Source organism: Hylobates moloch, unplaced genomic scaffold (assembly GCF_009828535.3).
Source record: "Hylobates moloch isolate HMO894 unplaced genomic scaffold, HMol_V3 SCAFFOLD_5, whole genome shotgun sequence".
Taxonomy (NCBI): Eukaryota; Metazoa; Chordata; class Mammalia; order Primates; family Hylobatidae; genus Hylobates; species Hylobates moloch.
In genome coordinates, this window is record NW_026652280.1 from 131,794,647 (window position 1) to 131,808,357 (window position 13,711).

Sequence of the window (13,711 nt, forward strand, 5' to 3'; positions counted from 1 at the left end):
GTATGTATTTGGTTGAATCCTTGTCAGACAGCTTTCTGGGTGGCATCTTATAACTAGTTATGAAGACTTAGAATTCTTAGAAATTATGAATGTCAATATTTAGCTCCAGAAATTATAAAACTCTTCTTCTTTATAGTTGGAGAATATTGGCAACTTTATTAAAGCTATTCAGGCTTATGGTATGAAGCCACATGACATATTTGAAGCAAATGATCTTTTTGAGAATGGAAACATGACCCAGGTTCAGACTACTCTGGTGGCTCTAGCAGGTCTGGTACGTACATGTCTTTAATGGCTGGTTCACAGATTCCCACCACATTGGTGATGAATTGCATCATTGCTCTTTCATGGGGGTTCAGACCAGGTGGGGCGGGGCCTGTCTCTTCTGTAATTAGTAGCTTTGTGGAAAGGCTGCTGACATCAGCTGCATCGTACTAAATAGCTTACTTAGAACACTCACATTTCAAATGATGCAGTATATTACTGAACAGCCTTAAATATTTTTTATCTCTAGTTTGGGCCCCTTTGTCTATGAACATACCATTTCTTTGTTGTTCCTTCTGTGAAAGTCTGTTGGCCTTTTCAGTTAGTGTGCATGTTTCTGTCTAGGCTAAAACAAAAGGATTCCATACAACCATTGACATTGGAGTTAAGTATGCAGAAAAACAAACAAGACGTTTTGATGAAGGAAAATTAAAAGCTGGCCAAAGTGTAATTGGTCTGCAGGTAAGTAATGTGGTGTTGTTTATTCAATTACTTACTCAATATGATTAATTCTCACCATGCAAAATATTAAGTCTCTCCTAAGAATAGATAGAAGTACTATAGTACTGGGCGGGGGTGGGGTGGGGGGGTGTAGTTTATACAATTTATATCTATTTATAAAGCCCATAAGACAATGATAATTTTTAGAGGAAACCTCAGGTATGCCACCTGACTTGACAATTATTTCTGCAGGAAATGAAAATTTTTAATTGAATCTTATTGTCTGTTTTTTTTTTTTTTTTTAAAGAAAAATACACTTTTAAATTTTTTATTTTATCTTTTTTTTGTTTTGTTTTGAGACAGAGTCTCCCTCTTTTGCCCAGGCTGGAGTGCAGTGGTGGGATCTCGGCTCACTGCAACCTCTGTCTCCTGGGTTCAAGCAATTCTCCTGCCTCAGCCTCCCAAGTAGCTGGGATTATGGGAATGAGCCACCATGCTCAGCTAAGTTTTGTATTTTTAGTAGAGATAGCATTTCACCATGTTGGCCAGGCTGGTCTTGAACTCCTGACCTCAGGTGATCTGCCCACCTCGGCCTCCCAAAGTGCTAGGATTACAGGCGTGAACCACCGCACCTGGGCTGCTTTATCTTTTATATATAGATGGGATCTCACTTTGTTGCCCAGGATAGTCTCAAACTCTGGAGCTCAAGCAATCCTCCTGCCTTGGCCTCCTGAAGTGCTGAGATTACAGGCATGAGCTACCACACCCAGCCAGAAATGTACTTTATAAATTCCTTAATGTTATTGACCAAATGAGGCAATTTTACACAACCTATTTACAGTACCAAATCATGATATAGCAGCCAAGCCCTGTTAGAATTTGTGAGTTTAAATTCTTCTGAAATACGTAGTTCAGATGTTTTCCTTCTCTTCATTGTTCTCTTCATTGGTCATGGAAACGTCATTGCTAATTCCCTAAATGCTGTTGGCTTTACTCTCCAAAAGCCACTGTACCTGCTTGATACAGTGCCCCTTTCTTGACTTGAGTCTATGCAAGTTAGATTTATTTTTACACAGTACAAAATTGTATTGGTGGTGAGAAACTGGAAACCTAAATTTCAGAACAATAGTCAAAGCTGGTTGAATTACAACTCCATAAAAGCAAAGTGTAATGTAACATTATACACTAGAGTTTAAAAAGATAGGTTATGGGGGGAAAATCAGATCATCAAATACTGTGGTCAGTATGGATTTTTAAAATTAAAAATGCACATACATGTTTTTGTATGTATTTGTATATATGTGCATCTGTAGATATATACATAGACACATAGGTTAAAAAGCTAAAAGGATATTCACAAATGTTGACAGTGAATGGATGGTGGTATCACAATGATTTTTCCCCCCTCCTTTTTGCTTATATGTGTTTTCTGAATTTTCTTCAATGAACAGATTTTGTATTTAGTAATAAAGATTTTCTTTAATGTTATTTTTAAAGAAAAAAGATCCAACGTGAGAAAAGTGTCCCTAACCAGTGGAACAGGGTGTAATGGTTGGTCCTGAAGCCATACTGTTCTCAGTGGGGAAGAAAAATTAATTATTGTTTCCCTGAACTTTGCTGAGTTCAAATTCCTCATTCCACCTTTCTCCAGCTCTGTCCAAGGACATGGGAGTTACAGAAATAAAATGTGGTTCCTTTCTGGTGAAAATGTTGGTGATTTTGAAACTTAAAGCAGCCCTTGTTAAGCTCCCAGAGAAAACAAACACTTGGCATTTGCTTTCACATTTTATGTAAAACATTCCTGGAGTAGAACAGCATATTGCTTGGCCTAGGATTGCTTCTGTTTAAATAACCGAAGCTGGTACCTCTTAATTTGGTTATCTGGGGAAAGAGTAGCAGAGGAAATTATTCTGCCACTGTAATGACTTTTGGTGTGTCAGTCCACCTGTTAAAGTGTGTTTAATTCTGTTATGTATGAGGTTTTATCTATAGTGACTTTCTTTAAAATGTTCTTTTTAAAGTTAGCACTTGAAATTTGTTTGTAAACACATAGAACAGTTGGCTGGAGCCTCAGCTCAGTAACTTGTTGGTTGTGCCCCTTCTGTCTTTTTAGTAGCATGGAAAGTTTTGTTTGTGTTGTGTATATTGTTGACATCTGATAATTTGTGCAATTTTATTTTTAACTTAAAAGATGGGAACCAACAAATGTGCCAGCCAGGCAGGTATGACAGCTTATGGGACTAGGAGGCATCTTTATGATCCCAAAATGCAAACTGACAAACCTTTTGACCAGACCACAATTAGTCTGCAGATGGGCACTAATAAAGGAGCCAGCCAGGTAAGCAATACCTTTTTATACTTGTACAAGAGTACACTTACCTTATTCTTATTAACCAGAAGTTTAAAGCAGGTATTTTTTGTATAGTTTATTTAGAGTATATTCCTTCAGCAATGTGGACTTTGCTGGGAAAGCAAAATAATCAAAAGACCTTTTCGATAGCAGCAAAAGCATGATGTGTCTCGTGGTTTTTGTTGGCAGTTAGAACAGCTGGCCTTTCTACCTAGCCAGCAGAAAAAAAGATATGTTTATTACAGTGTTCTTGCTCCAAAATCCAAGTAAAATATTGCTCATTTAAAGGCTGACTTTTTTTTTTTTTTTTAAGGAGCCCTTAATTAATAGGTAAAATTATCTGGTGTTCCACTAAGAAGGATTTAACTAGCATTCCTATTAGATGTGTCAATATAAGGAAATGGAAATGCAACATGGTGAAAATACCAGTATACCACATCCAAGATAGAAATATTTCCTTGTTAAAAATAGATCACTAGCACCTCAGAAGGAAGTTCCAACAACCATTTGAGAACAGACAGGTCTCACATCCAACAACAGCTGGGATAGGGTTTGAAAAACATTTTCTTAGCGAGTCCAAGGGAGATTTATCAAACTTTGCCCTTATGGAACACATCCTGCCGGGTGTGGCATTATGTCTCTCATAGCTGCCACTCAGGTTTACTTTTCTACCTACTCTAAACCTGGAAGTGTGTGCCTGATGTAAGTAGAGAGATGAAGTATGAGTTACTACACTCTGAAAAAGAGGGGAGTGGCTGTGAAGTGGCTGGCTCTTCTGTATCTCAGCCTTTTGAAAAGACTCAAGTCCTTAAGATCTGCTCAACTTAGTTTTTGCTGAATATAGTATAAACTTTTGAAATTGGTAACCCAGATAATGTATGTGGTCCCCATGGGCATTCACATGGAACTTTCTGGTGTGGAAGCATTATGATTTCACATTCTTTATGTCTCATCCTCTCTTAAATCCAGAGTAGGTAGTAATGTCTCCATTTTGCAGTTTGAGAAACCGAAAGCTAAATTTACTTGTTTGAGGCCACACAGTAATTTTATAGCAGAGCAAGGATTTTGAAGAAAGGTCTCACCTAGCTCAAAAGCCAATGAATATTGCTTCATGGAAGTGATTTGGTATCAGGATATTTTGGTTAAGCTAGCTTTACCCCTGAACCAAATGAAAGTTCATGTATTACTGTTCATATTCAATGTGAATTCTAAAATTTATAAATTATTCACAAGAATAGATTCTAGCTGCTGTTTTAACTTTTATACTATGTTCTAATACCAGGCAGGGATGTTAGCACCAGGTACCAGAAGAGACATCTATGATCAGAAGCTAACATTACAGCCGGTGGACAACTCGACAATTTCCCTACAGATGGGTACCAACAAAGTTGCTTCCCAGAAAGGAATGAGTGTGTATGGGCTTGGGCGGCAAGTATATGATCCCAAATACTGTGCTGCTCCTACAGAACCTGTCATTCACAACGGAAGCCAAGGAACAGGAACAAATGGTTCGGAAATCAGTGATAGTGATTATCAGGCAGAATACCCCGATGAGTATCATGGCGAGTACCAGGATGACTACCCCAGAGATTACCAATATAGCGACCAAGGCATTGATTATTAGATCCACACAGAAGGAGCTCAGTATTTAGTCCATCGTTTTTATTCAGTGAGAACCAAGCTAGCCTTGAGTAATTTTTATCTTGTCTTCCTAAAACACTATTAAGCTTATTGTACTTTTAAGAAAAATTGCCTTACATACATTCCTTTTTCCTTTTTCTGCCTCTTCCCTCAATAGTTGCCTTTTAGTGCTGTAATAGTTAAATCCTACAGCATAATCAATAACTCGCATATGAAGTAAAAAGGAATACTGTGAAAGGGGAGTACTCTTGTACAGCCAGTTCTTTTATGCAAAAATCTATGCATTTTTACAATCTTATATTAAACTGGTATTTTCAAACAATAGGAAACTTTTTTTTTTTTTTTACAGTTTAGTGTATCTGGTTTCTACATGGAAGACTAAACTCATGCTTATTGCTAAATGTGGTCTTTGCCAACTAAATTGAAGAAGATGCAGCATTTTAGAAATTTACATATCAATGTTTCTACAGTATTGTTTGCTAATTTTTAAATAAAGTCCCGATCAGTGTGCATTTGTGATGATATGTGTACTCATTTTCTTACCTAGCGGACAAGATCTTTTCAGAGTGGTGTTTCTAAAGGAGCATGTACAAAAGTGGCCTGTGGACATTTAGGCCTGGGTGATGCATTTGCTCTTCCTGTTTGTGCCAATGTATCAATGTAGAGTTGCTCTGTTTTCTTCAACTGTATTTATTGCTGCATTTCTCAGCATAAACTTATCCCATTGTATTTTTTATAAATAAATATTTTTTTTGAACATTCATATGAACCACAGGCTGATTATTTTCTGGCTAGCTTCTAGATCGGTAGGGTCAGATTTGTTTTTAAGTAAGTACCTTTTTCCTAGGTACTGTTACAAAGTGCATTAACATTTTATTTACTCCACACAACACTGCACTCTATGCTTAAGGAGATTGAGGCTTAGGAAACCATTATACATAGTAAATGACAGGATTTAAATCATTTTCTGACCCTTGCTTATTTCACTGTGACTTGCCTGGCCCAGATTCGTCTTAAATTCAACTTGGAATAATCTTAAAATCTTTAGGAATATTGACAGGAGCGGTGGGGAATTTTCCTATCTTAGGGTAAACATGAATAAGAAACATGCTAGGTCAGCCACAGGATGTGCTGCTTGATAATAAGCTAGGGTTTATAGTGAAACATAAACCTTCAGTCCTGACAGAGGGAAGGACAAACAATAGCTAGGTGTCATAGTGACAAAAATGCAGTCACTAAAAGAAAGTAACTCACACTTTCCGACATTGTCTCAGCCAAGCCATGTCTTCTAATAGGATTGGCTCTATTAGGTTTGGGGGTGAAAACCGTCTGTTTTTTGCTGAGAGATGAGTATATACACATGGTTTGACGAGCCCACAAAAGTGAAGCCTATTTGCTCGTCATTCCACAATGACTAGGTTTAATGCTTCTGGGAAACTGCTTGTAAAGGAAACTTAGAGTCAACCTAATTCAATGGTGGCATTTAAGAAAAAAGTCATTGCATTTAAAGTAGACCTGAGTTCTCAGGCTGTCCTTGTCATCTTTGACTCCTCAAAGTTTAGGGAAGGGAAGCCTTATATCACACTACCTGCCCTGCCATTTAAGTCAGATTGATTCTCATGAGGCTGCCAATCAACATGTTAAAGTGTTTCTATTTGGTTAGGGTTTTAAAAACAAAAAGCTCTTCCCCTCACTTCCATCTACATAAATCTCTGAGGTCCAGGCAGAAGTATTTTTAAAAATCTGTCTCCAGGTAATTTCTCAGGTGGGGCTGTGGTTGAAAACCACTTCTAGGCCGGGCACGGTGGCTCACGCTTGTAATCCCAGCACTTTGGGAGGCCGAGGCGGGCGGATCACGAGGTCAGGAGATCGACACCACGGTGAAACCCCGTCTCTACTAAAAATACAAAAAATTAGCCGGGCGTGGTGGCGGGCGCCTGTAGTCCCAGCTACTCGGAGAGGCTGAGGGAGGAGAATGGTGTGAACCCGGGAGGCGGAGCTTGCAGTGAGCCGAGATTGAGCCACTGCACTCCAGCCTGGGTGACAGAGCGAGACTCCGTCTCAAAAAAAAAAAAAAAAAAAAAAAAAGAAAACCACTTCTTCCAGAATGTCTGCTCTAAGAGTGCTTGTATATCAGGAGTTTAGATAAATTGTGTGTGCCATCATGGAATGTGATCTGGTGCAGAGACATGACAAAAAGAAAGTGGATTCACAGTTATATCAGAGAAGAGCATGGAGGAAAAGGACAGAAGAGAGGGCAAGTAATGCTGCTTAGAGGCATTGCAGAAGCATGATGCTATCAGAGCTGGGTTTTGAAGAATAAGTAGGAGTTTGCCATTAGCAAAGAGGAGGAAGAATATTCAGAAAAAAAGGAAGAGCATGTGCACAGACTAAATCAGTGGTTACACTCCTGCCTCTCCTGTACATGCCCAGTTCAGGTGGTAGTTCATGTTAGAGTATACAGTTTCGGCTTTTATTGTCACCAAATCTAAGAATTGTACTCTGAAAAATTAATCCATGTAGCATATTTCCAGGATTGGATGAGTAGGGAAGTATCCTACTCTGTATAAGAGCAACGTTCCAAGCTGGGCATGGTGGCATGCCTGTAGTCCCAGCTGCTTGGGAGGCTGAGGCAGGAGGATCACTTGAGCCTAAGAGTTGGAAGCCGCAGTGAGCTATGATGGCACCTGTGCATGGCACCTGTGCATAGCCACTGTACTCCAATCTTGGGAACATAGTGAGACGCTGTCTCTTTTAAAAAAAAAAAAAAATTCCAGAGATTTCTGCTAACAAAATCCTTACCTTAAAAAGGTTTATTAGTTGTGCACTTACAAAGTTACCTCAGTTCTTATATAGTGTACTTTTTAAGTTGATGCATATAAACATGGTTCTAGAAGAGTTTTTCTGTCCTAATTTGTACAAAAAAAGGTAAACTAATATAGTTCCAGTATTGTTACTTGGTCAAACAATACTGACAAAGACAATGAGGAAGAATAGGGTTTATTAGGCCTTTAAAAAAAAAATGCCACTAACTTTTCTCTAGTGGTCTCGTCTTCTATTCTGCAAATGGCTCTTAGCAGGAAATGTTTTCTAGGTACAAATACCTACATGGGTATCTATCTCACAATGGCCTGGAGTTCTGTTCCCTCCTCATTCCTTAATGAGTGCTTGTCCTGCTGTGCCCTTGCATTGTTTAATTTGTTGCTCCTTTTTACGAAACTCTGAAAAACAAAAAAACAAGTTAGAATAGTATTATGTGTCTGCACTGTTGATAATGTAGGGGCCGAGGGAAAACTTCTTTGCCCTCTGACGGTTTGCTGAAGAATTAACTTACAAAAGGCAGATTAACAGGAGGAATGGCATATAAATTAGAAAGCACAGGGGAGAATCACAGTGATTGTCTAAATGGGGTACAGATAGTTCTGTTTTGGGGAAAGGGAGATGGGGAAGTGTGGATGATTTTATGGGGGTGGTAAATTACTTTTAGGGGAGTTTAATGAGCTTGAAGAACACTTAATGGCCAGGAACAAAGTCTGTTGGGCCCGCAGAGCAGACAGTGGTTTGTGACAAAAGTCTGTCCAGGTGTGTTGACCGAATTTAGTCTTTGTTTCTGCTATATAAGTCCAGTTAATGGAAAACTCAGGAAAGGGGCCAGAGGTGGTTTTTTTCTTTGGTGGGTCTGGACTTTAGGCAGATAAGGGGATTTCATTCAGATGATGGCGTCATCCTGTGCTTTGGGAGAAGGTCAGAGAGACCTTGAGGCTTCTTCAGTTCAGCATGTCAAAGTGCCGTATTCTGGAGTATTAATTTCTGAGTCCCAATGATAGCCATTTACAAGTTCTTGGCCTTAAATTTCAGATAACTGGATCCTTAAGAAAGTTTTTCCTGTTGAAACAACTATTTTAAGGGGTAAATTTCAAGGTGGATTTTTTTTTGGGGGGGTGGGTGGAGATGGAGTCACCCTCTGTCGCCCAGGCTGGAGTGCAATGGCGCCATCTCAGCTTACTGCAACCTCCACCTCCCAGGTTCAAGTGATTCTCCTGTCTCAGCCTCCCAAGCAGCTGAGATTACAGGCGCCTTCCACTGCGCCTGAATAATTTTTGTATTTTTAGTAGAGATAGGGTTTCACCATGTTGGGCAGGCTGGTCTCGAATTCCTGACCTCACGTGATCCACCTGCCTCGGCTTCCCAAAGTGCTGGGATTGCAGGCATGAGCCACAGTGCCCAGACTTCAAGGTGGATTTTTAACTGGAAAAGTAAATCGGGATGGAGACCTGGCTAGCTACATACCACCATCATAAGCACTTTCCTTAGAGTACACACAAATAAGTCAATAAACAAGTAAAAAGTAAAAATTGTATTTTGGCTGAGTGCGGTGGCTCACAACTGTAATCCCAGCACTTTGGGAGGCCGAGGCAGATGGATCATCTGAGGTCAGGAGTTCAAAAGCAGCCTGACCAACATGGTGAAACCCCGTCTCTTATAAAAATACAAAATTAGGTGTGGTGGTGCACCCCTGTAATCCCAGCTACTTGGGAGGCTGAGGCAGGAGAATTGCTTGAACCTAGGAGGTAGAGGTTGCAGTAAGTCGAGATTGCACCATTGCACTCAAGCCTGGGCAACAAGAGCAAAACTCTGTCTCAAAAAAAAAGTAAAATTTGTAGTTTATGTTTTATATGGAGAAGGACGAGGATACATTAATTATAAACTGTAGAAGTGCAAACTTAAAAAATTGAGTGCCTGCTGAACTAAAGAGTGCATTAAATGCTCTGTTTAAAGCTAAAAGGGCTTTAACACCTAATTTTTATGGCAACAGAATAAAAGTATGAAAATATAACTCAGACAAGGAAAAGAGATGAGACATCATTCAGCTGTTAAAATATCCCTGTCTACCCAAGATAAGGCAAATAAGCAACAACTGTGTTGCAAAGGCTGTTGCAAACAGCTGCCTGCTATTTCCAGATATAAGCAGTATGGGCGCTCTGCTGAGGGCGTGGCTTTTCTCACACTGGTGTTAATAAAGGGCCTAAGAATTGCAGATCTGTCAATACTGGCACAGAAGAGCACACAATGTGCTCTTCCTAATATAGTGGGTATGAACATCATGCTTGGAGATGCAAAAATGCTTTAGAAAAAGATCAACTGTTAAACTTCTAGACCACCCAAAAGGCCAGATCATGCCATGAGCACCAAAGGGACCTGAACTACTGTGTTCAGGACATCTTCTGCCCAGGGTAAGAAGTGCTGCTGCTACTTAGGAATGCATCTGATCAGCATTCTTGTTCAGCTTCACTTCTCCAGGGGGAAGGTTCTCAGAAAGGGAGGTGGGTTCAGCCTTGGAGAGTTCAGCCCAAATCCAACTTTCAGGCCCTGGGGTAGTAGAAGCCTCAGAGCCCTCTAGAAGAGAGAGGCTGGGTATGAGCCTCTTTTGTGTGTGCGGCTTTACAAAACTTTCGAGATTGCGAGCATGGAGATTGCAACTGGAAAGGAAATGTTTGCTTACCAGAAATTCTTGATCCATAAAGTAGGGCTTTTCTGACGATCCATCATTTGTTTCCAGATCAACAGCAAAACACAGGAAAAGTGCATCCAGCACAGTTTCAAACACAGATAAAAAACTATGGGCTACTAAGTAGGCAAAAAAAGCCACCAATAACAGAGGGACTGCCCACACCTGGAATGCCCGATCGTAGTTAAAAGCCATGAGTCCTCCAAAAACAGTGAAACACACCACTAACACCTGTGCAAAAGAAGAGTTTGTTGAAAATCTTTATGAATCAGTTGCTTAGATGGTTTTGTCAGTTACAAGTAATGGTTTAATACACGTTCATGTGTGCAACGTGTGTGTGCACTATTGTAAAGAATGCTTGTCAGAAATTTTGGCAGAATGAAAGAGGAAAAAATGAAAAGCTGTATCAAAAGGAAACCCAGCTAATGGTGAGTAGGAAGGTTATATGTAATTTTATCTGTGCCTAGCTTTTGTATTTATATAAATGTAATAGTATCTCACAAACTTTTCTGCTTTTTCACTTAACACCAAAATAAGCCTATTCACTTTAAAACTTTTTTAGAAACCATCCCTCTTTCTTTTGAGACAGAGTCTCGTTCTGTTGCCCAGGCTGGAGTACAGTGGCGTGATCTCGGCTCACTGCAACCTCCGCCTCCCAGGTTCAAGTGATTCTCCTGCCTCAGCCTCCTGAGTAGCTGGGATTACAGGCGCCTGCCACCACATCCAGCTAATTGTTGTATTTTTAGTAGAGATGGGGTTTTCCCATGTTGGCCAGGCTGATCTCAAGCTCCTGACCTCAAGTGATCTGCCTGCCTCGGTATCCCAAAATACTGGGATTACACGTGTGAGCCACCGTGCCCAGTCCAGGTTTCAATACTCTTTCCATATATTCTTAATGAGAAACCCACAAACGTTCATTTTCTGAGATTAGTAGCATTTTCATTTTAGACCTGAAAAAGAGGGAATCAGAATGGTAGAACCGATCACAGGTAAGAGAGTAAGACTAGGATTAAAATTCTGGCTCTACCTATTGTAGTGCCCTGGAAAGGTTATTAAACCTTCATTTTCTCTTCTGCAAAATAGGGATACCTCATGGGACTGAGGATTAAATGAGATAATGAAGCACAGCACCCACTATAGAATAAGTACTCAAGAAATACAGTTCCCTTTCAAACCAATTGTTGTATGGCTTAATTTTCAGAATCCCAAGCTCCTTTATTTACTCACGATATCTCACCTTTCCCAGAAAAATTATGAAGTCTCCAAAGCAGTTAATAGATGTAAAGTGACTTGACTTCTTGGACAAGATTTTGAATGCATCTTTTGCTGATGTACAGAAATCTGTCCCATTAATAGCAGTTGTAGTGTATGCATTCTGAAACAGAAGAGAATTGTTTAAAAGATAATTCTTATAATAATTGTTTTTAAGGCAATATATTAATACAGAGTGTTTGCCAACTAGAGTTACAATAAACCTACTCTCTCTACCCATAACAAATACCATTTTCAAAGTCCTTTCCAGTCTGATTATATCCATATATATTTTCATATAGTTGCAGCAAATAGAAAAGATAAATAGGTACTTATGGTTAATATGAATGTCCCACTACAAACATGTGGAAATGATGAGTAAAGCATAAGGGTTTTGTTTGCTTATTCTGAGACAGTCTCACACTGTTGCCCAGGCTGGAGTGCAGTGGTGCCATCTTGGCTCACTGCAACCTCTGCCTCCTGGGCTCAAGCAATTCTTGTACCTCGGCCTCCTGAGTAGCTGGGATTACAGGCGAGAGCCACCATGCCTGGCAATAAGTTATTTTTTAATGCACAACAGAGTTTGAGGGCAGGAAAGGAAGTTTAGGTACCAGAAAGCAAGCAGGATCTAATGGTTTGTGAGAGCTGAACCCAAAGGTGCAACAGGCATGCAATTAGGCCCTTGCTAGGGAAGTGAGCTCCATCAACAAATTCAGGATTCATACTAAATTCAGCCTCAGTCAGCCATTGCAGGAAGGTGGTACAGAAATGCACTATGTGCCTGGGACTGTTAAAATTACTAGGGTTTTGCAAAGGCAAAGCAACATCGCCACCTCCCAGGCCAGGGAATAGAGGAGTCCTACAGATAACAACCCTTGGAGAAGACAAGGAGCTTACCGGAAAATTTTATACAGGACCCATGGAAATGAACATCACAACAAACAGAATCTACCCTGAGAACAACCTGGGAAAAAAGTATTTAGGGAGATATGTTTAAGGTACTAAGAAAATAGTGAAACAGTGACCATAAGGAATAAACAGAAAAGTATGAAAAATGAAGAGGCAGAGTAGAAAACAAACTGAATAGAAATTCTGGAAATAGGCCAGGCACTGTGGCTCATGCCTGTAATCCCAACATTTTAGGAGGCTGAGGCGGGAGCATCACCTGAGGTCAGAAGTTCAAGACCAGCCTGAGCAACATGGAGTAATCCCATCTCTACTAAAAATACAAAATTAGCCAGGCATGGTGGTGCATGCCTGTAATCCCAGCTACTCAGGAGGCTGAGGCAGGAGAATTGCTTGAACCCGGGAGGCAGAGTTTGCGGTGAGCCAAGATCGTGCCATTGCACTCCAGCCTGGGCAACAAGAGCGAAACTCCATCTCAAAAAAAAAAGCTAGAAATAAAAAATATACAGTGTAACTGTTATGGTGTCATGATTATATATCTGGCTTTTTTCTTTGTATAATAAGCATTTCTATGTTACTACATGGCTTTTATAATTTTAATTTTTAACGCATATTCTGGGATGTACATATGTGCATGTGTACGTGCATGTGTGTAGCTGGGACATGTTGACTGTTTCAAATGTTTTGCTGTTATAAACAACTATGCAGTGAACTCTTGATTTCCTGATTTTAGATAATTTCTTAAGCATAAATTCTCAGAAACAAGATTACTATATCAAAGACTACAAATGTGTGTGTGTGTGTGTGTGTGTGTGTGTGATTCTGTTCACATGAGATGATTTCTCAGGTCATTTTTTCCAAAATACCTTCCCCTTATTATTGCATTTCAAGACCATTTATGTCTCTTGAAATCTTTAAAAATGCTACTTGCACTGCAGATTACAACAAGAATTTATAACTTTCCTGGGAAAATACATGAGAATACTACCTGCTTGCGCTGTTGTCATTCCTTTTGGTTTGGATAAAGGATGAAAGTTTTTTATTTCACGATATACAAATTAACCCTTTTGTACACCCCTTCAAACACATCGTAAGGAAATCAGTGTGGAGTCTACTGCAGTAATCAGCCTCCTATGGTGCAGGTCCTAACAGAGTAAGTGGAAGAGATGAAGACCACTAACAAGCATCGGGTTAAGGGAGCAGAATTAACTGACCCAATTTACCAAACTCCCTCTTCAAGGCCAGCAAGAGAAGAATGTTTGGTTCTTAAAGACAAAAGGCTGGGCCAGGCACGGTGGCTCATGCCTGTAATCCCAGCACTTTGGGAGGCCGGGGGTGGGGGCAGATCA

The 13,711-nt window shown here is 39.9% G+C and overlaps 2 protein-coding genes across 9 annotated transcripts in view; one reads left to right on the plus strand and one right to left on the minus strand.

Moving 5' to 3' along the window:
• CNN3 (calponin 3) overlaps positions 1-5,462 on the plus strand; it is a 30,854-nt gene extending 25,392 nt beyond the window's left edge. Inside the window, exons 4-7 of one of the 3 annotated variants that reach the window (XM_032155308.2) lie at positions 137-274; positions 610-726; positions 2,897-3,043; positions 4,338-5,462. In XM_032155308.2, the coding sequence (XP_032011199.1) occupies positions 137-274; positions 610-726; positions 2,897-3,043; positions 4,338-4,679 (744 nt within the window). In that variant the 3' untranslated portion in view covers positions 4,680-5,462. The remainder of the gene's footprint in view (positions 1-136; positions 275-609; positions 727-2,896; positions 3,044-4,337) is intronic. The other 2 variants (XM_032155309.2, XM_058439558.1) reach the window with 2 other exon arrangements.
• Positions 5,463-6,827: 1,365 nt separating this feature from the next.
• SLC44A3 (solute carrier family 44 member 3) overlaps positions 6,828-13,711 on the minus strand; it is an 80,917-nt gene continuing 74,033 nt past the window's right edge. For all 6 annotated transcript variants that reach the window (XM_058439848.1, XM_032155311.2, XM_032155310.2 and 3 more), the window contains 3 exons: positions 11,443-11,580; positions 10,200-10,436; positions 6,828-7,917 (listed from right to left, as the gene is read on the minus strand). In XM_058439848.1, the coding sequence (XP_058295831.1) occupies positions 7,813-7,917; positions 10,200-10,436; positions 11,443-11,580 (480 nt within the window). In that variant the 3' untranslated portion in view covers positions 6,828-7,812. The remainder of the gene's footprint in view (positions 7,918-10,199; positions 10,437-11,442; positions 11,581-13,711) is intronic.